We start from the raw sequence: 22,734 nt of genomic DNA, 5'->3' as shown, positions 1-22,734 counted from the left end.
CCGTTTGCAGTACCAGCACAGAAAGGACTGTTTAGTTGATGTTACGAGACCAGATCAGTCAATCATCCATACTGATGCCCCTGAAACTACTGAAAAGGCTGCTGCCTTTCATTAGGAACCATACATTTGTTTGGTCTCTCAACAGATACCCCTCCATTGTGATTGCACCTATGGTACGGCGTCCTGTATCACAATTTATCATATAGTGCAAGAAGAAGCGATTTGTTCAACAAAACGGCAAAATAAAAAAAACGTAAAACAAAAATACACCAAAAACACTTAAATACTTAATTCAGCTTATATAAAACATGGTTTTGTTATTCATAAACAGCTTTCGCATTTGTGAGGAAAGTCTTACCTTTGATTCTATTTAGTACAAAGCAACAAAAGTAATTATGCAGATTTCTTTACGTTAGCGCATGTAAACTGTACTAGCATCAAAAGTAATTGCTTTGGTTACATAAGAGCACAGGCGTTGTGCGATTAATTAATTTTTATTATCTATAAAATGCAATTCATGTTGTGTAAGGATATAAAATATACGCTGGACTAACTATGAATGTACTTATATGCAAATAAACAAACAAACAAACAAAGAAACAAAAAGACAAAGAGAAGTCGTGTGGTTCCATTTTCTCTATTACATATTCATTTATGTTTCTTTCCCTACCATTTACTGCGCCATTTATGTAGTACACCAAAACTACCGAACCGTAGTTGTAGTAGAGCTCAGCTCTATGCAGTATGGGAAGTAAGAGTATGTAAGGGGAGCAGAGACGAACGAGGACTATTTATAGTGATGACGTGGGCCGTATAAATGGGGAAATCCACTTAGATAAGCGACTCTGGCAGATTCTTTCACGAAGGCTGTGACATCTTCCAGGGTGAAAAATGTCCTTGTCACAAGGCCTGAGTCCTGTTACAATTGTCTTACGAGAATTATAGTGAACAGAAGATGTGCTGGCCACCATATTCGCCCTACAGAAGGCGATGGAACCCATCTGGGACGCTATCGGGAGCCAGTTCCGCGCCCTGGAAACACCGACCCGCAATTTACGGGAATTGCGTGACCTGTGCGTTGACATCTGATACCACGCATCTCCGGAAACCTGCTAAGGACTTTCTGAATCAATCTCATGCGGAATTACCGCTGAATTGCATTCCGAAGGTGGAATATGTTAATTCATCTCTTCACATGTTTAACATTTTGATTACTGTCAGTTACGTCGTTTACTGAATCAGTATACCATATAGACTGCGCTCTCAAACTCTGAAACTAAAACCAGTATAAAGGAATTGACAGCTATCCACACAGACGTGGGATATTGACTTAGTGAAACAGTAACTAGCTTTTAATGTTTTTTATTATATAAAACAGCCTCATTTCAGACAAGTGTTGACGTTACCGATTTCGACTTACTTCCATCATTAGATAAGTGAATAAGTTCCATAGTAAATCGTCGGCTGAAGGGATGATTCAGTAATAGTCGAAAATAGATGACGATAACGTTTATGTGCCCTAATGCTGAAATAATGACTGGGTGTTGTGTGTTGTCCTTAGGTTAGTTAGGTTTAAGTAGTTCTAAGTTCTAGGGGACTGATGACCATAGATGTTAAGTCCTCATAGTGCTCAGAGCCCATGCTGAAATATAGAATTTAAATAAAATGACAATGGCTTTACAAAACATTCACTTACAGAGCAAGACATGTAACAAAGGATTCACATTTTCAACAGCGTCATCTATTTCACTTTACATCATTCCGAAGAACAAAGGAATAATTTGTTTGGTAGGAGAGAGGAGCGTAAGGGAGAAAAACTGCCAAGGTAGACGAAGGTTTGACATCAACAAACAGATTCAAGTCGATGTTGGTTGAAACTGTTATGTACAGATGAAGATCAGTCCATGACAGAGTAGTGTCAACTGTGAAGTGTCGGCAGAAGTGCCAAAACCGTGTTGTTTGAGGAGCCGAAATGCACACTATAAGCTCACGCAGGCTGGCGTGAGGTATGCTTCATTAGATACATAGCAAAGGATAAATGGCGCCTTGCTAGGTCGTAGCCATTGACTTAGCTGAAGGGTATTCTAACTATATTCTCTGCAAATGAGAAAGGCTTCGTCAGTGTAGTCGCTAGCAAGTCGTCCGTACAACTGGGGCGAGTGCTAGTACGTCTCTCGAGACCTGCCGTATGGTGGCGCTCGGTCTACTATCACTGAAAGTGGCGACACGCGGGTCCGACATGTACTAATGGACCGCGGCCGATTTAAAGCTACCACCTAGCAAGTGTGGTGTCTGGCGGTGACACCACAAACTGCGTCCGCCCCTATTCAATCCGAAGACCACTGTCCTTTTCATTGTTATGTCATCTGCTCACATTTCATATTGAATGTGTAGGAACCAGAGAAAAGTAAAAAATAAAAGTCAATTGCTATTTAAATGAAAATCGATACAATACTATGCAGTCTCATCAGTTCGTACATAACGCTAGACCCTACTTCCATATACGTACATTGAACGCAGTGACCCACATACACTACTGGCCATTAAAATTACTACACCACAAAAATGATGTGCTACAGACGCGAAATTTAACCGACAGGAAGAAGATGCAAGTAGATATGCAAATGATTAGCTTTTCAGAGCATTCACAAAAGGTTGGCGCCGGTGGCGACATCTACAACGTGCTGGCATGAAGAAAGTTTCCAACCGATTTCTCATACACAAACAGCAGTTGACCGGCGTTGCCCGGTGAAACGTTGTTGTGATACCTAGTGTAAGAAGGAGAAATGCGTACCATTACGTTTCCGACTTTGATAAAGGTCGGATTGTAGCCTATCGCGATTGCGGTTTATCGTATCGCGACATTGCTGCTCGCGTTGGTCGAGATCCAATGACTGTTAGCAGACTGTGGAATCGGTGGGTTCAGGAGGGTAATACGGAACCCGGTGCTGGATCTCAACGGCCTCGTATCACTAGCAGTCGAGATGACAGGCATCTTATCTGCATGGCTGTAACGGATCGTGCAACCACGAGTCGATCCCTGAGTCAACTAATGGGATGTTTGCAAGACAACAACCATCTGCACGAACAGTTCGACGACGATTGCAGCAGCATGGACTACCAACTCGGAGACCATGGCTGCGGTTACCCTTGATGCTGGATCACAGACAGGAGCACCTGTAATGGTGTACTCAACGACGAACCTGGGTGCACGAATGGCAAAACGTCACTTTTTCGGATGAATTCAGGTTCTGTTTACAGCATCATGACTGTGGCATCCGTGATTGGCGTCATCGCGGTGAACGCACATTGGAAGCGTGTATTCGTCACCGCCGTACTGGCGTGTCACCCGGCGTGATGGTATGGGGTGCCATTGGTTGCACGTCTCGGTCACCTCTCGCTCGCATTGACGGCACTTTGAACAATGGACGTTACATTTAAGATGTGTTACGACCCGTGGCTCAACCCTTCATTCGATCCCTGCGAAACCCTACATTTCAGCAGGATAATGGGCTACCGAATGTTGCAGGTCCTGTACGGGCCTTTCTGGATACAGAAAATGTTCGACTGCTGCCCTGGCCAGCACATTCTCCAGATCTCTCACCAACTGAAAACGTCTGGTCAATGGTGGCCGAGCATCTGGCTCGTCACAATACGCCAGTCACTACTCCTGACGAACTGTGGTATCGTGTTGAAGCTGCATGGGCAGCTGTACCTGTACACGCTCTGTTTGACTCAATGCCCAGGCGTATCAAGGCCGTTATTACGGCCAGAGGTGGTTGTACTGGGTACTGATTTTTCAGGATCTATGTACCCAGATTGCGTGAAAATATAATCACATGTCAGTTCTAGTATAATATATTTGTCCAATGAATACCCGTTTATCATCTGCATTTCTTCTTGGTGGAGCAATTTTAATGGCCCGTAGTGTAGTATAGCCTTGGGGTAGAATACACTTCTGAGGAACAGAGTTGTAGGCTGCTATTTTGGAGGGCGGCGTTCCCATTATCGCTGCAAATGAAGTATTTTGACATGCCATGCACACAGTTTCTCGTCGGGCCTTATACTGCCCGTCGGAGTGTATCGCAGTATGGGCAAAGTGCACATATCGGTGGATCTGAACGGAGTGTGATTATCTGTAGCCCATGCATGGGTCACTGCATCTCCGCGAGCGCCGTGTCAGGTGTTCAAAATGGCTCTGAGCACTATGGGACTTAACGTCTGAGGTCATCAGTCCCCTAGAATTTAGAACTATTTAAACCTAACTAACCTAAGGACATCACACGCATCCATGCCCGAGGTAGGATTTGAACCTGCGACCGTAGCGGTCGCGCGGTTCCAGACTGTAGCGCCTAGAACCGCTCGGCCACACCAGCCAGCTGTCAGGTGTCTACCATGAATCAGGGTAAAATGCCTTGGGCAACAACATGTTGGGCCGGCCGTTGTGGCCGTGCGGTTCTAGGCTCTTCAGTCCGGAACCGCGTGACCGCCACTGTCGCAGTTTCGAATCCTGCCTCGGCCATGGATGTGTGTGATGTCCTTAGGTTAGTTAGGTTTAAGTAGTTATAAGTTCTAGGGGAGTGATGATCTCAGAAGTTAAGTCCCATAGTGCTCAGAGCCATTGGAACCATTTTTGAACAACATGTTGATGATAGGGCTTACCATTGACTATTGCGAATGTAACAGCCTATATTTCGGACTGAGTACAGCAGATTATCCACCACTTCCGCACTGGACAACAAATACTACCCAAAACTAACTCCATATCCTTGCTATGAAATACAGAATCTGTCATCCACAACAGAATGAAAATGGAACAATTATTTCAATATGCGTTTCAATACGTCAAGGACTAACAGCACTAAGCCATCGTGCTGGGAACCGCTTCATCACTTATCTTCTTAGTATTACCGGTTGCAGGTACAGCTTACCTATACCATAGACATTAAGTCATCCAAAGGCCAGCCCCAGCGTTCATCCAAGTGCAAGCTTATGCCATCGGTAAACCAGAGAATTCCAGCCAGGGACTAAAGCTTTACATATTCTGAACAGAACTGTAGGTACAGAATATGAATATATCTGTTTCTAGCACCTTCGCAGCTAGCTTTCGTTGAAGTAGCACATTGCTAATTTGGAGAAGTAATTTCTCCAAAAAAGGGACATGTGTCGCCGTGCGGATGGAATACCAAGACACAGTAGAGTGTCGAGGCACAGTGATCTACTTACCACTCCAATGGCCTTTGATACATCAGACTTGCTAACCGCCCCCAGCGTTACGCCAACGTATTGCAAGACCCTTGACTCTACGCGCTGCTGCAGCATTGCATTAGTCGGCTGTGCATGCCTTGATAACCAGATAGCTAAAGTAATTGGCGTGGATACACTGAAAGTTGGCCTTCTCGAAGAGCACCGAGGTGCGAAAATTTCGACGACATAGCACAGCGGGCTGTGGCCTCGGGCCTCTCAGTCTCCGCCAGGCAGCCTCTGGCAACCGGCCGCCGTCGCGGCACATCGTCATCTGAGCGGTATACGATTCTTTGTACTACTTCAAGCGTCGCTTAGGAAGCGTGGTTTATGAAGAGCTGCTCGACCCACGTGATCCATTCTTTTTAACTCCCAGCCTTTTTGATAACTGGATTGTTGGAGGCAGTTTGGACTCAGGAATGCTCTCTGCGGCTGATTTCAATTGATTTTGTACAACACGCTCCGCAATGCACTGCCCACCCTGTCCATCAGTACACGAGGTTTGACTTCTCTTGGTTGAGCTACGGTTATTCGAGTTTCTGCTTCGCAGCCGTATCACCATCAGCCAACTTGGGAAGGGTAGGAATTTCCCTGATACATTTGTTACTCAGGTGACAGCCACGAGCAGTCCACTGAGTTCTCCTGGCTGACCCATTCCACCCTTGCGGCTTATTTACTGACAACACAACATCTCGATGTCTGGATTTTATCTCATGGAAACACTGCAAGGCTATGTCCTTCTGCCTTCAAGCATGGCTTAATGACTAATGAAGATAGCGGTTTTTATGTATCTGAATGGCTGTTTCGAGGGTTATTTTATTGGCAAACATGACTCCGACGTTTTTTTCTGGATTTATTTTATAGATATTGCTGTAGTGAGATGTTTCTGCAGTTTTCGTACTAGAAATTTTGGGTTACCGGTGCTTTTATAAACTGCCATGTCGTCTGCAAATAGGTCATTCCTCACGCAACGCTTACTGACTGTCAGGTCCCAGTTCCACAGGTCCACAGGATCACAGAATGTCCATGGAACCATGTTCTGTTGTCACTTTGATGCTTATCTCTCGAGCACCGGTATGGAGGACGGTTGCAAAATACTCGATTGCAGAATTCACCTTTCTTTCGTTCTGCAATTGCACTGTGTCCTCTAGGTGATGTCCTACCAGGAAGCTATATTGCTCCCAGTCAATGATTTACGTTGAATTTGCCTTCCTCCAGGCCTGTCCCTTCAACATTGCCACATTCCAGGACAGCTGGGCTGTGGTCTGAGTCCAGCTCATAGTGAGGTGTGGTCGCAGTCCTCCACAGAATGCCCCTGGACTTGAAGATGTCTAGGATATCCAGCCTGAACTGAGCAAAACCACCCCGGTCTCCTCCCGCTGGCGTTTATGTAGTTGCAACTTCAGTCACTGTCTTTGACGTTCAGATCGCTTGCTACTATTACACCCTCAAAATTACCGGTCAATGCCTGAAGACGCTGTACTTGCTGTAGTTATGGGAAGTATTGTATGCTAAAAGTATCATACGGACATGGTTTCTTATTTTTAATTCTGCACCTGCAGCCACGGCTGTGACCAGATTTGGTATATGGACTGTTCGGTGGCAAATCCTCCGACGCACAAGGCCAGCTACCACTTTGCCACGGCAGTGACGGCCGAGCCTGCCTGTCCTGTGGACAAAGTATTTAATCGATTGGTGGGTATAGAGGCGTCTCCGCGGTGCCTGCGACATTTATAGCGTGCTTGTCTAGAATTGACTATAGCTGGGTGGTTTTCATCGAAATTCATTCTAAGATACAACCATACCCAACCAGCGAATACGCATTCCCTTTGAACAGCTTCAGCCATTCAAACGGGTTCACATTGTGGGTCTGTGGGAAGCTAGATGAACGTATCGATGGATTGCTGCATTTGCTGCGGACGATGTATCGGTGGTGAGATTGCTGCGCATGCTGGGGACGATATATCAGTGGTGGGATTGCTGCACTTGCTGGGGATGATATATCGGTGGTGGGATTGCTGCGCATGCTGGGGACGATATATCAGTGGTGGGATTGCTGCACTTGCTGGGGATGATATATCGGTGGTGGGATTGCTGCGCATGCTGGGGACGATGTATCGGTGGTGGGATTGCTGCACTTGCTGCGGATGATATATCGGTGGTGGGATTGCTGCGCATGCTGGGGACGATGTATCGGTGGTGGGATTGCTGCACTTGCTGCGGATGATATATCGGTGGTGGGATTGCTGCGTATGCTGGGGACGATATGTCGGTGATGGGATTGCTGCCTGTGCTGGGGCGCTGTATCGGTGGGGTGCGTCGCTGCTTTCAACACTCCTCTGTGGAACATTCTCATAACTGTAGACCAGATTCTGGACGCCCGTGTACTACAGACTTACTGCAAGATCGACGCATTTTGCGAGCAACAGCGGCGACCGCAAGTAATCGAGGGACGAATTCCAGGCCCATGTTGCTGCTGCCGTGTAGTCAGAGACCGTTGGGAACCGTCTGCTTATGCAGGACTAAGATCACGTGTGCCTCTGGCCATGCTGCCACTGATACCACGACACTGTCAAGCGCAGGTACTGTGGTATCGAGAAAGAGTTGGCTGGAGAATGGAATCAGTGATGGGACTAGGTTCTGTTTGCGAGTGACGGACGTACAAGTGTATAGCGTATATCTCGTGAGTTGCCTGTTCCAGAGTGCCATTCGCCCACGATACACAGATACCATCCCAGGCTTCATGGTGTGGCGACCTATCAGTTACAACTCGCGGACGCATTTGGTGCTTCTGCAGGGTAAAGTAACCAATGAACGCTACATTGCACGGGATGTTATCCATGTGCTACTGCAATTTCATAGAAAGCAAGGTGAAATGCATTTTCAGCAGGGCAATGCACTTGGCCCTAACGGCTTCTGGGACGCAACGTGCTCGTCGTCGAATACAACAACTATCCTGGCCAGCAAGATCACCATATCTCTTGACAATTTAACATGGCGAAGCGGGAACTTTCGTTCTTCAGGATCCGTAAGAACCATTGCGGAATTGCAAGAAAAAGCACAAGATTCTTGGGACAATCTAGCGTAGGATGCCATTCGACCGGTACTTTTATGATCGTTTACATCTTGTTATTGAGTGTGTTGCATTGTTTTGACGGTAGTGTAGTAGTGCTGGACACAGGTTCTGACGCTTGGAAGGACTCAGGTGTCATATGTCTCGCCAAACTCTTACTGCCTGGCGGGTCAGTGTGCCGTGGTTGTCGGAAGCCTTACTTCCGCCTTGCTGGTACAGACTCAAGACAGTGCTTAAAATTTCACCGATGGTTACAGGAACACTCGAATACGCGATAGTTTGCTTACCAGTTTCTCGAACTACCAGTTTCTCGAACTCTAGTAAGCTTTCCATCTTTCTCTGTATACCTACTTCAGATAACAATGAAAGATATGTGTTACATATTCTAACCGTGTCTCTACTACTCCACCACCAAGATGTACTACTCCACTACCGAGGTAGTTATTTTTGGATGCGTTTACAAATACCTTCCGAACACTAGCCCCCTTCTAGTAGGAGTTTTCCATGTTTTCATTACCTCGTTCATTATTCTTAACGCTGTACGAAAGCCTGTGGCTACTTCTTCTTTGCTTTTTACGCGGTCCACGTCTCAGGTCTAAACGATGTTAAGTTCCAGACATACAGCTGCGAAAACATGTTCTTCAATTCCTTTCCAGTCTTTAAAGGCAGTAGATCGCTTTTTTCTTTATTAAAAAATGGTTCAAATGGCTCTGAGCACTATAGGACTTTACTTCTGAGGTCATCACTCCCCTAGAACTTACAACTACTTAAACCTAACTAACCTAAGGACATCAAACACATCCATGCTCGAGGCAGGATTCGAAGCTGCGACCATAGCGGTCGCGCGGTTCCAGACTGCAGCGCCTAGAACTGCTCGGCCACCTCGGCCGGCTTTCTTTATTAAACCAGCGTCAATTTGATTATGGTGCCTCCCCTTTTTCGACCACTGTTGTATAATGTTGTTTTTAAAATAACATAATTTTTTCACTTCTGAACTCTATAATATTGTACCCTGCCCGCGACGTAATAACATACTATTTTCTTTTTCTATCGAAGTATTAAGATTTAACGATATAATTTATAGACTAAGTCAATGAACTGCGCTGGAAGTCAGCAATTATGTACGCCCAGAATAATGTGGGCAGCGTATCATTATTCTCTGTGTTTTGTTCTATATAAGAATGTGTGCCCGTCTTTTCTTGCTCTTCTGCTTCTTCTTTAATCGCGCGCCTTTCCGACAGCATCTTACGATAACAGGCTCCTTTTTTCTGCCATTTTGTTCAAATGAACTAAGCTTGTATTCCTGTTAGGAATTTATTTAATCATTCCATTATTGTCGCCAACTGCGACTACTGATAGGATCTTATTATGAATACTTTATTATTTCACTCCAGAGTTGAGCTAAGACTATAGTAATTTCCAAGTATTTCGCCGAAATACGGCACAATTCTTGGTTATGTTCAAAATTGTGAGAATTATTCACAAAATGTTAGATTTCAGTACAAAAAACTTATTTTGTTAAATAATAATTGTTTAATTTAACATTTCTACTTTCATTTTGTAGTAGAAATCACAAATTCCCAAGTTATAAATGTTATAGATATTTTTTCATCCACATTTTTTCTAACGATGCCAACGCGATACTCACGAGGTTAAATTAACTCATTCTGAATCTCTTGCGAGGTGAGAAGCTAGTTAGAAATTTCCTTGAGATTACAAAAACACCAATTAAATGCTTTTCAGCACGCTTCAAGTCTACTGTCCTGCACTTCAAGCAATAAAAGGTAAAAAAAGAGTAGAATAAACTAAGAAGTGGAGTGATCATCTTATGCATTCGATTGTACTGTGTGCATTTTCTGATAAAGTAATTTTTGTTCTAAAAACTAAAAAGTGGCGTGTGTAAAATACTTAATTCATTTACTTTTAGTTAATTATAAGAAGTGATTCCTCTAATTAATCCATTTACTAATAGTTGTGTGTGATATTTAAGTAATAAAAATAACCAATCTCATGCTCATATTTAAAAATAAAGAATCAAGAATAATTAGGATATATTAAGTTGAAGAAATTCTGCTTAATAATCACAAAAATGCTAATTTTTACGAATTACGATAAGAACTTGAGATTTCGTCAGTCTGCTATTTCGAGACATAATTAGTTTAAAATATTTATTCAGTTGCTGAATTATTACAAATATATAAATATACTTAAGCTTATTTTACATCCATTACAGTTTACGCTAGCCGAAGCATAAGTTTCCATAATTGCATAATCATATCCACTCATATTTATAAAATACCGTAGTTAAAACTTTAGTACGACTCTAATCATTAGATTCATTTCTCCTACTATTGAACACTTTAGGTTATGATCTATTTATCCATAAATCAGATTCTCTGCTATCAAGTGTGACGAAAATGTAAGACTCTTTTGTTGGGAGTTTCGTTTCCTTCTGCCTGTCTGGTGTTTGTTATGTTAAATACCCCATGGACACTGCCCGCTGATTACTGCACTTTAGTAAGATTAGAATTGGAGCGTGGGAGCAGTGTACTGCTAAAAGCACAGGGAACGCAGCTGTTCTAGGACATTCGCGGTAGTTACGAAACGAGTGGAACGTGTCTCCCTTTATTTATAGAGCCGTCCACTGGTTCGTGTCCCCAGCTGCAGTGTACTGCATTAATGGATCAGACCGATATGCCCTGAGGCGTTGTCTGTCTGGTAAACAGCATCTTCGCTACCGTTGCAAAAAGCTAAGGCTAGCGCGTGGTGATATATGTACCAAATCCATCATTCACTCCGCAAGACGACCTCTAAAGCGCCTGAACTCAGTCACAAAGCAACCACATTACACACGTTGAAAGAGTCAGAGACTGTGTTGTACAGTACCATCTCCGTGGTCACCCTAAACGCTAGCCCACACTCTCTCTGCAGTTTCCGCTCCGCCCATCTCCTTCCAAGCTGTATGCTGGTGCTTGAGGCTACTACTGAGTTCGATGCCCCTGCGCCTGCATTTTTTTTTTTTTTAATCAGAGTACGCTTTGGCGTGAATAAGAGGTTGATGAATTTTCAAAAACGTTCATTCACGAACAACGGAACAAACAGCTTAACGCTATTAAAATGCACGTTGATCATAAAGTCAAATTGACAAACCAGGGACTCCTAAGATACGACTCGGCAAACATATGGTAACGCGATGGGGAGCTATTAATATCAATGGGGGCTACACTGGGAAGAAGGGAGAGCTGGCAGAGGCTGTAAGTAAGATGGGGATGGACGTTTTAGCTGTTAGTGATATTCGGGTAAGGGGTGAGAAAGAAGAAGAAGTGGGAGAATACAAGGTCTACCTGTCAGGAGTCAAAGCAGGAATAGCACAATGGGGTGTAGGGCTTTACATCAGGAAAGAAATGGAAGCCTGGGTAGTTGCAATAAGGTATGTAAACGAACGACTGATGTGGATAGATTTGACAGTGTCTAGCAAGAAAATTAGGATTGTGTTAGTATATTTGCATTGTGAAGGGACAGATCAAGATAAGATGGATAGTTTTTATGACGCACTCAGTGATGTACTTGTTAGAGTAAAGGACAAAGACAGTGTTCTGCTCATGGGTGATTTTAATGCCAGGATTGGAAATCAAACAGAAGGGTATGAAAAGGTTATGGGTGCATTTGGAGAGGATATGGAGGCCAACAGGAACGGGAAACAACTCTTGGATTTCTGTGCCAGTATGGGCTTAGTAATCACAAACTCCTTTTTTAAACACAAGAACATTCACCGGTATACTTGGGAAGGCAGGGGAACCAGATCTGTCATTGACTATATAATAACAGATCAGAAATTCAGGAAGGCTGTGAGAGACACACGTGTATTCCGGGGATTCTTTGATGACACTGATCATTATTTAATCTGCGTTGAAATTCGTATTGTGAGGCCGAAAGTGCAGGAGGTCAGGTCCATATGTAGGAGGATAACAGTGGAGAAACTTCAGGATAAGGAAATCAGGCACAAGAACATAACAGTGATCTCAGAAAGGTACCAGTTAACTGAGTGTAGTCAATTACAGTCATTGGAAAAGGAATGGACAAGGTACAGGGGCACAGTGCTAGAAGTGGCTAAAGAATGTCTTGGAACAGCAGTGTGTAAAAGTGGAGACTATGGGTCAAGCTGCTGGAAAACCATTCTGGAGTGTAATTAGCAGTCTTCGAAAGGGAGGTAAGAAGGAAATGACAAGTATTTTGGACAGGTCAGGAAAACTGCTGGTGAATCCTGTGGATGCCTTGGGCAGATGGAGGGAATATTTTGAAGAGTTGCTCAATGTAGGTGAAAATGCGATCAGTAATGTTTCTGATTTCGATGTACAATGGGATAGGAATGATGATGGAAATAGGATCACTTTTGAGGAAGTGGAGAAAATGGTCAATAGATTGCAGTGCAATAAAGCGGCTGGGGTGGGTGAAATTAAGTCGGAATTCATCAATCACAGTGGAATGTCAGGTCTTCAATGGCTACACAGGATAATTGAAATGGCGTGAGAGTCGGGACATGTTCCATCAGACAGGACGAAAGCAGTAATCACACCAATCTTTAAACATGGAAACAGAAAAGATTGTAACAACTACAGAGGTATTTCTTTAATCAGTGTTGTGGGTAAAATCTTCTCAGGTATTGTTGAAAGTGCGAGTATTAGTTGAGGACAAATTGGATGAAAATCAGTGTAGGTTTAGGCCTCTTAGAGGTTGTCAGGACCAGATCTTTAGCTTACGGCAAATAATGGAGAAGTGTTACGAGTGGAACAGAGAATTGTATCTATGCTTTATAGATCTAGAAAAGGCATATGACCGGGTTCCTAGGGGGAAATTATTGTCTGTTCTACGAGATTATGGAATAGGAGGCAAACTTTTGCAAGCAATTAAAGGTGTTTACATAGATAGTCAGGCAGCAGTTAGAGTTGACGGTAAATTGAGTTCATGGTTCAGAGTAGTTTCAGGGGTAAGACAAGGCTGCAACCTGTCTCCACTGTTGTTCATATTATTTATGGATCATATGTTGAGATTAAGATATGTGAACACAAAATAAGCAGTCTCGCATATGCGGATGACATAGTTGTGATAGAAGATTCGATTGAAAGTTTGCAAAGTAATATTTCAGAGCTAGATCAAAAATGTATGGACTATGGTATGAAGATTAGCGTCTCCAAAACGAAAGTAATGTCAGTGGGAAAGAGATATAAACGAATTGAGTGCCAAATAGGAGGAACAAAGTTACAACAGGTGGACGGTTTCAAGTACTTAGGATGCATATTCTCACAGGATGGCAACATAGTGAAAGAACTGGAAGCGAGGTGTAGCAAAGCTAATGCAGTGAGCGCTCAGCTACGATCTACTCTCTTCTGTAAGAAGGAAGTCAGTTCAAAAAAATGGCTCTGAGCACTATGGGACTCAACTGCTGTGGTCATAAGTCCCCTAGCACTTAGAACTACTTAAACCTAACTAACCTAAGGACATCACACACATCCATGCCCAAGGCAGGATTCGAACCTGCGACCGTAGCGGTCGTGCGGTTCCAGACTGTAGCGCGTTTAACCGCTCGGCCACTTCGGCCGGCCGAAGGAAGTCAGTACCAAGAGTAAGTTATACACTCCTGGAAATGGAAAAAGAACACATTGACACCAGTGTGTCAGACCCACCATACTTGCTCCGGACACTGCGAGAGGGCTGTACAAGCAATGATCACACGCACGGCACAGCGGACACACCAGGAACCGCGGTGTTGGCCGTCGAATGGCGCTAGCTGCGCAGCATTTGTGCACCGCCGCCGTCAGTGTCAGCCAGTTTGCCGTGGCATACGGAGCTCCATCGCAGTCTTTAACACTGGTAGCATGCCGCGACAGCGTGGACGTGAACCGTATGTGCAGTTGACGGACTTTGAGCGAGGGCGGATAGTGGGCATGCGGGAGGCCGGGTGGACGTACCGCCGAATTGCTCAACACGTGGGGCGTGAGGTCTCCACAGTACATCGATGTTGTCGCCAGTGGTCGGCGGAAGGTGCACGTGCCCGTCGACCTGGGACCGGACCGCAGCGACGCACGGATGCACGCCAAGACCGTAGGATCCTACGCAGTGCCGTAGGGGACCGCACCGCCACTTCCCAGCAAATTAGGGACACTGTTGCTCCTGGGGTATCGGCGAGGACCATTCGCAACCGTCTCCATGAAGCTGGGCTACGGTCCCGCACACCGTTAGGCCGTCTTCCGCTCACGCCCCAACATCGTGCAGCCCGCCTCCAGTGGTGTCGCGACAGGCGTGAATGGAGGGACGAATGGAGACGTGTCGTCTTCAGCGATGAGAGTCGCTTCTGCCTTGGTGCCAATGATGGTCGTATGCGTGTTTGGCGCCATGCAGGTGAGCGCCACAATCAGGACTGCATACGACCGAGGCACACAGGGCCAACACCCGGCATCATGGTGTGGGGAGCGATCTCCTACACTGGCCGTACACCACTGGTGATCGTCGAGGGGACACTGAATAGTGCACGGTACATCCAAACCGTCATCGAACCCATCGTTCTACCATTCCTAGACCGGCAAGGGAACTTGCTGTTCCAACAGGACAATGCACGTCCGCATGTATCCCGTGCCACCCAACGTGCTCTAGAAAGTGTAAGTCAACTACCCTGGCCAGCAAGATCTCCGGATCTGTCCCCCATTGAGCATGTTTGGGACTGGATGAAGCGTCGTCTCACGCGGTCTGCACGTCCAGCACGAACGCTGGTCCAACTGAGGCGCCAGGTGGAAATGGCATGGCAAGCCGTTCCACAGGACTACATCCAGCATCTCTACGATCGTCTCCATGGGAGAATAGCACCCTGCATTGCTGCGAAAGGTGGATATACACTGTACTAGTGCCGACATTGTGCATGCTCTGTTGCCTGTGTCTATGTGCCTGTGGTTCTGTCAGTGTGATCATGTGATGTATCTGACCCCAGGAATGTGTCAATAAAGTTTCCCCTTCCTGGGACAATGAATTCACGGTGTTCTTATTTCAATTTCCAGGAGTGTATGTGCACCGTTCAATCTTTCGAGCAACTTTGTTGTATGGGAGCGAAAGCTGGGTGGATTCAGGTTACCTTATCAATAAGGTTGAGGTTACGGATATGAAAGTAGGATAGTAGCTAGGATGATTGCAGGTACTAGTAGATGGGAACAATGGCAGGAGGATGTCCACAATGAGGAAATCAAAGAAAAACTGCGAATGAACTCTATAGATGTAGCAGTCAGGGTGAACAGGCTTAGGTGGTGGGGTCATGTTACACGCATGGGAGAAGCAAGGTTACCCAAGAGACTCATGGGTTTAGCAGTAGAGGGTAGGAGAAGTCGGGGTAGACCAAGGAGAAGGTACCTGGATTCGGTTAAGAATGATTTTGAAGTAATAGGCTTAACATCAGAAGAGGCACCAATGTTAGCACTGAATGGGGGATCATGGAGGAATTTTATAAGGGGGACTATGCTCCAGACTGAACGCTTAAAGGCATAATCAGTCTTAAATGATGATGATGATGATGATGATTATCATAAAGTCTTCATCGATTTCAAAGTAATAGTGGATGCACTTACCTAATACATAACTATAAATAATTTTTGTGATAATGTGAGATTATTCTTTTTATCAGGACAATCAAGAAGAATGCTTACAATAAAAGTCGTTAGCCCGCAACTGTCCGGTTTATCTATCTGTAGATATAACAGGATTTCTCTCGGAAATTTAACAACCCTGCACCAGCAAGAGCAAACATCTGTTACTTGTCAATAAATCGCAAAGATCTGGAAACCTTGCTGATGAATCGTGCTGCGGGAGACCTCCTGTGCGAGAAGAGACTGTTGTTAGGTACCCGATCGGGAGTTTCCCAAAGGTGGCAGATACATGTCGGTGATGAAGGGGAAATGAAGTAGCCAAGGGAGACTAAACACTAACATAAATTTAACCTATTAGTGTTAGCTCTGTCATCCAGTGGTTAGTGATTGGCGTCTGTTCACAAATTAGTGCGGCTGCTGCAAATCATTGATCTTCTTGCAGGAAACGCAAATATATGCAGTGGAACGCAAATTGTGATCAGGCCATTGAACGAAGAATTCAGGCATGGAGGAAATTTAGCAGTAACAGAAAAACAGAAAAATGGCAGGATATTCACAAAGTTCAGAAGCAGTACTAGAACGGTATTAGAAGAGTAGACTACATAAATCTGGAAAGACTTATGAGAAATAGCTTGAGAAATTTCTACTGAATATTCATGGAAAATATAAAAGGTTGTAGACATAACTGAGTAGGCTTCCGCAGCCGTTGTCGTGCTGATTCAAATTCTTTTGGGTGTTGTACCGCGTCATGTGTTGACAGATGTGAAAATTACGGAACTATCAGTTTAATAAGTCACAGCTGCAAAATACTAACACGAATTCTTTACAGACGAATGGAAAAACTGGTAGAAGCCGACCTCGGGGAAGATCAGTTTGGATTCCGTAGAAATATTGGAACACGTGAGGCAATACTGACCTTACGACTTATCTTAGAAGAAAGATTAAGGAAAGGCAAACCTACGTTTCTAGCATTTGTAGACTTAGAGAAAACTTTTGACAATGTTGACTGGAATACTCTCAAATTCTAAAGGTGGCAAGGGTAAAATACAGGGAGCGAATGGCTATTTATAATTTGTACAGAAAGCAGATGGCAGTTATAAGAGTCGAGGGGCACGGAAGGGAAGCAGTGGTTGGGAAGGGAGTGAGACAGGGTTGTAGCCTCTCCCCAATGTTATTCAATCTGTATATTGTGCAAGCAGTAAAGGAAACAAAAGAAAAATTCGGAGTAGGTATTAAAACCATGGAGAAGAAATAAAAACTTTGAGGTTCGCCGATGACATTGTAATTCTGTCAGAGACAGCAAAGGACTTGGAAGAGCAGTTGAACGGAATGGACAGTGTCTTGAAAGGAGGATGTAGGATGAACATCAACAAAAGCAAAACGAGGATAATGGAATGCAGCCGAATTAAATCGGCTGATGCTGCGGGAATTAGATTAGGAAATGAGACGTTTAAAGTAGTAAATGAGTTTTGCTGTTTGGGGAGTAAAATAACTGATGATGGTCGAAGTAGAGAGGATATAAAATGTAGACTGGCAGTGGCAAGGAAAGAGTTTCTGAAGAAGAGAAATTTATTAACATCTAGTATAGATTTAAGTGTCAGGAAGACGTTTCTGAAAGTATTTGTACGGAGTGTAGCCATGTATGGAAGTGAAACATGGACGATAAATGGTTTGGACAGGAAGAGAAAAGTAGCTTACGAAATGTGGTGCTACAGAAGAATGCTGAAGATTAGATGGGTAGATCACATAACTAATGAGAAGGTATTGGATAGAATTGGGGGGAAGAGGAGTTTGTGGCACAACTTGACGAGAAGAAGGGATCGGTTGGTAGGACATGTTCTGAGGCATCAAGGGATCACAAATTTAGCATTGGAGGGCGGCGTGGAGGGTAAAAATCGTAGAGGAAGACCAAGAGATGAATACACTAATCAGATTCAGAAGGATGTAGGTTGCAGTAGGTGCTGGGAGATGAAGAAGCTTGCACAGGATAGAGTAGCATGGTGAGCTGTATCAAACCAGTCTCATGACTGAAGACCAGAACAACAACAACAAACGCGTCATTGCATGAAATATTTTTATTATAAGCTACAAAACCGACGTTTCGACCGTATTACAATAGCCTTCCCAGAGGGCAAGACTTGGTAACACGATCGAAACGTCGATTTTACAGTTTATAACTGAAGTATTTTATACAGTGACGCGGTACGAGACAGATAAGAATTTTAAGCATCATAAAGGATTATAAGCCCCCAATAATCTGTTTCGAAAGAACAAATAGATCTCTACACACAAATAGTGATGTAAGCTGCAAAGTTCTCAATACTTTGATAAACTCTTCAACTGTGAAAAGTCTAAAAAAAAAAAAAAAAAAAAAAAAAAAAAAAAAAAAAAAAAAAAAAAAAAAAAAAAAGTAAACTTCACAAATCCAGATTCGAAGCTGCCCGCTGTCACAGAGGTAGGGGAGATTAAAAAAAACAACAAAGCCCCAGGAGAAGGTAGCATATTTCGGAGATCTGGAAACTCAAAGACCTAAATATCACAAAAAAATTGTCGCTTAAGTCTGGATTACAGAAAAATCCCACATGGACAGTAATGAGCGTCGATGCACCCATTCGATGCACCCATTGTACAGAAAGGGCAACAAGACAGAGCCTAATAATTACAGATATGTCTCATAGTTACCGGTCACTTACAAAATTCCAAGGGATTACTCAGCAGACTAGAACCATAAACTGAAATACAGATAAGTGAATATCGAGCAGGCCCCAGAAAGGAAAGATCAGGAATTGAAAATATTTGGAAAATGCGGAAACACCTGAAGGTGTGACTGTAGTCACATTTGTTGACTTTATGACCGTAGACAGGCAGACTCTCTTTCACACAATACAAGAATGGACAGATAGAAAAACTAGGGCACACATAAAACAGACACTCACAGACACCATATAATAAAAGTTATTGGAGAAGCCCCAGAACCACCGATGTGCACATAGCGAACAGACAAGGAGTGAGCTCTCCCTCTTTTATCCAAAATGGTCTTGGACAAAGTCATCAAACAATGGGAAGAAAAGTTAAACTGATTCTGTTAGGAAGAACAAGTGTGAATAAAACAACCATAAAATACCCGACATTTGCAGATGACCTAGCAATACTCAGCAACAATACACAAGCAGAAGAAGCAATTGAACACTTACATGGAGTCTCTGCAAAACAGATCTACTTATGAGAAACACAATAGATGGAGAGAAAGAAGAACAAAACACAAGAGTTGTATACAAAATACGAAAAGTTAAAAGATTGGAAAAATATGAGAATCTGGGGGAATATAAAGAAATAGAACATTCAAACAAGGCCTCAAACCTAGAAAGAACTGAAAAACAAAGATGTCACTTCTAATGGAAGAAAATCCACAGTCTTACGTCGAATAATATGGCCTGTTTGTCCATCAAAGGAAATATGAGAAAGTATGCCCGCACACAGATGTTTGATGGATGATAAGAGGATTGGTCTCTGCACCATTCGGACCCTGTGTGTAGTCTCTTTACAAATGAGCTTCGCACCAAAAAGAAACAGGTGTGTACTCTCTTTACTAATTGAACTGAGACTCACTTGCTAAGAGAACGGTTGTCCATTGATCTGCAGACTAGTGTACTTATTTGTGAGCATACTAGAGACGTATTGTTAGTGTCTTCATGTTCGTAGAGTGCTGTTATTCCGCAAATGTATATACAATTAATGAAAGACCGCTCCAGTTGCTAATACACATTAACTTACGTCCAAGTCGTTTTCTAGTAGACCTGAAAATCGTGCTGTTGCTTCGCAAACATCCTCTCAGTAGCTTGGTTCAAATGGCTCTGAGCACTATGGGGCTCAACATCTGAGGTCATCAGTCGCCTAGAACTGAGAACTACTTAAACCTAACTAACCTAAGGACATCACACACATCCATGCCCGAGGCAGGATTCGAACCTGCGACCGTAGCGACCTCGCGGTTCCAGACTGTAGCGACTAGAACCGCATGGCCACACTGGCCGGCTCTCAGTAGCTGCAGCAGAGAGAGACGGTTGCTGTGAATGAATTAATCTATGTTTCTTCCAAAGCAGCAAAAATTAGAAATCAGCGTGCGTTTTAGTCCATGGTAGTCCTCGACAGTACATTATGGACACTGTTGCCAATATCTATGAGCAACAGAGGAGCGAAGTGCCAGCCATCTTTACACACGTATATTTTCATTTGCCTCCTATTTTTCATCCCATTTCGTCCAATAACCCTCACTAAGGCAAGAAAGAAAAACGAACACCCCTTCCGTTATGGCTCTGACGGCTCAGTTGCAGCTTTCCTGCCTTTGAGTTCATGTCCTGCCTCCACGCTCCTCCCTCAGTTTGCCGAGCGTCGTGTCCCTAGCCTTGCTGAGACGAAAGCCACTGTCTTTAGTTATCACGTTCGAATTAGTCATCAGTAGTCAGCTGAAGATGGCAGCAAGTCTTGTTGCGGAAATTCGTACGTAAGGATTTAAATTACACATTAACAGAGAAACTCCCCAATCCTATAATGAGAGCATTAAAGAAGAAACAGAGACTTACATAGGACAAGGATGCGAAAAGAAACTGAGAGAGTCCTTTGCAAACGAACCATGTTGACGTTAAGTTTAATTGGTTTTGGAAAACCACGAGAATCTTGATCTGGGTGGCTGGACGGTGAGTTGATTATCGCTTCTTCCGAATGCGGATCCACTGCGTTAACCACATCACCACCTCCCTCGGTAAGAAATAAATATCGCTTCTCTCAAATAGGAATCCAGCGTCCTTACTAATCGTTTCATGGCCATTTCTGCTTGAGAGAATGGAAGGTTACATTTCAATATCCCTTCGACTTCGAGGTTATCAGTGAAGGAGTACCACACTGTCCAGTCACAATAATGTCACCACCTGTCAAAAGCCTGAGTATTCACCTTTCGCAGCGCTGGCCGCTGTGAGATGTACAGGAAGAGAATCAACGAGGCTCTCCAAGGTACCGAGGGGGATGTCGAACCACGCTGACTCCAATACCGTGGACAGCTGCACCAAGTTTCTCGGTTGAGAAAGCCCGTTCGAGATGTCGTACAGAGTCTCGATTCTGTGTAAATCCGGGGAGTTTGGTGGGCAGGAGAGTACGTTAAACCCATCCCGGTGCTCCTCGAACCACGAATGTACACTGCGAGCTGTGTGACACGTTGCATTGTCCTGCTGGTAGATTTCATCATGCCAAACTACATGCAGGGGTGGATGTGGTCCCCAAGGATAGACGCATACTTGCGTTGAGCCAGTGTGCCTATAATGACGAGATGACCCAAGGAATGCCACGCAAACATTCCCCACACCATTGCCCTGGCCTGGACCCTTCTGACGATCGTTGCAGGGTATTTGCTGTCAGTCCGATGGATCATAAAACGTGATTCATCTGAAAAGGCCACCAGTCGCCTTTCAGTGGACGTATACTTGCGGTACTGGCGTGCAAATTACAGTTTTCGTCGCCGATGAGTAGCAGTCAGCGTGGGTGCGTGAACCAGGTGGTTGCTTCAGAAGCCTATACGCAGCAACGTTCGCTGAATGGTCGTTAAGCAGACACGGCCGGTAGACTCTTAGTTCATTTTCACAGTCAGTTGGCCGACATTTGCACCTCTGTTCGCCTGCAAACAACTCCGCAACCGTCGTTCACACCTGTCTTTTATGACCCGTGGTGCACGATGGTTACCTCGGCGCCCGTTTTGAATAGCGCCAGTTTGCCATTTTAACCATAGCGACGCGCGGAGAGTTTACAGACTTCGTCGTTTCAGAAACGCTGCCACTCTTGGCCCGAAAGCAAATCATCATGTCCTTTCGCAGGTCAGATGAAAAACTCTGAATTCGCATTACGATAACGACTGCACTGTTTTCCTTGTTCCCTCAACACGCTTTATATACCCTTCACTGCTAGTGCTGCTGCCTGCCGTCTGTGAGTGGTTATTACACGTTGACGTCGAACATCGGCAGTGATGACATTAATGTTGCTCGACCGTATAGTCCAACTTATCCCTCTGTGAAGAAACCATTCCGGAATTCATATGAATCGATTTCTGTCAATCGCCGGGATCCTAATTTGTGACGTTCGGACGTAGATTTGTACCTTGCACGTCCATAAATTTCGGTACTGAGGAAGGCAGATGTAGGTGATCATACTCTTCACACAGCCATAAATGAGACGAGAAGGAGCAGCAGCTGATGGCGGTACTCACCGATGCGGACACTGTAGGTCGGGTTGTTGCTGGCGTGCGCGCCCAGGAGGCAGCTGGCCGCCACCACCACCAACCACGGCAGCAGCCTCAGACTGTGCCTCAGGCCACCCGCCATGTCGGCGCCTTCGGCAACGCCACCACCTGTCAAGTACATCGCCACCACTATACAGTGCGTCACGATGCATACAGGGTTTAGACAATTACGTACGAACACGTACCTAACGTCGTGTTGGACAATGCTTGATATTCTAAATAGCTTTAATCCTGATGCTGAGTTTATAGCCATGAAAGTTACATTGCAGTATCTTGAACTAGCATAGGTCAAATGCTAACCTGTAACCTCGTCCATTAATCGTCCAAAAGAAACTCCGCAACAGACTATTGGAACTATTGAAACTACTAACCAGCAAAACATGAGACATAAATACCTCGACTATCGTTCACGCCTGCAAGTCACATTCCTAGCAAATATTGCTTGGATCTCTGCCCCTTCCAAGTTTCAGCAGACGTCCGAAATCCTCGAATGTTCTGACCTC

At 44.4% G+C, this 22,734-nt stretch overlaps 1 protein-coding gene across 2 annotated transcripts in view; it reads right to left on the bottom strand.

Annotated features, from left to right (window-relative positions):
* LOC124594227 (glutamate receptor ionotropic, kainate 2-like) overlaps nucleotides 1-22,734 on the bottom strand; it is a 281,777-nt gene that overhangs the window by 194,607 nt on the left and 64,436 nt on the right. For both annotated transcript variants that reach the window (XM_047132590.1, XM_047132591.1), the window contains exon 2: nucleotides 22,199-22,339. In XM_047132590.1, coding sequence (XP_046988546.1) covers nucleotides 22,199-22,313 — 115 coding nt within the window. In that variant the 5' untranslated portion in view covers nucleotides 22,314-22,339. The remainder of the gene's footprint in view (nucleotides 1-22,198; nucleotides 22,340-22,734) is intronic.

This window comes from Schistocerca americana, chromosome 2 (assembly GCF_021461395.2).
Source record: "Schistocerca americana isolate TAMUIC-IGC-003095 chromosome 2, iqSchAmer2.1, whole genome shotgun sequence".
Lineage (NCBI taxonomy): Eukaryota > Metazoa > Arthropoda > Insecta > Orthoptera > Acrididae > Schistocerca > Schistocerca americana.
This window is presented reverse-complemented; position numbering and strand designations above follow the sequence as displayed.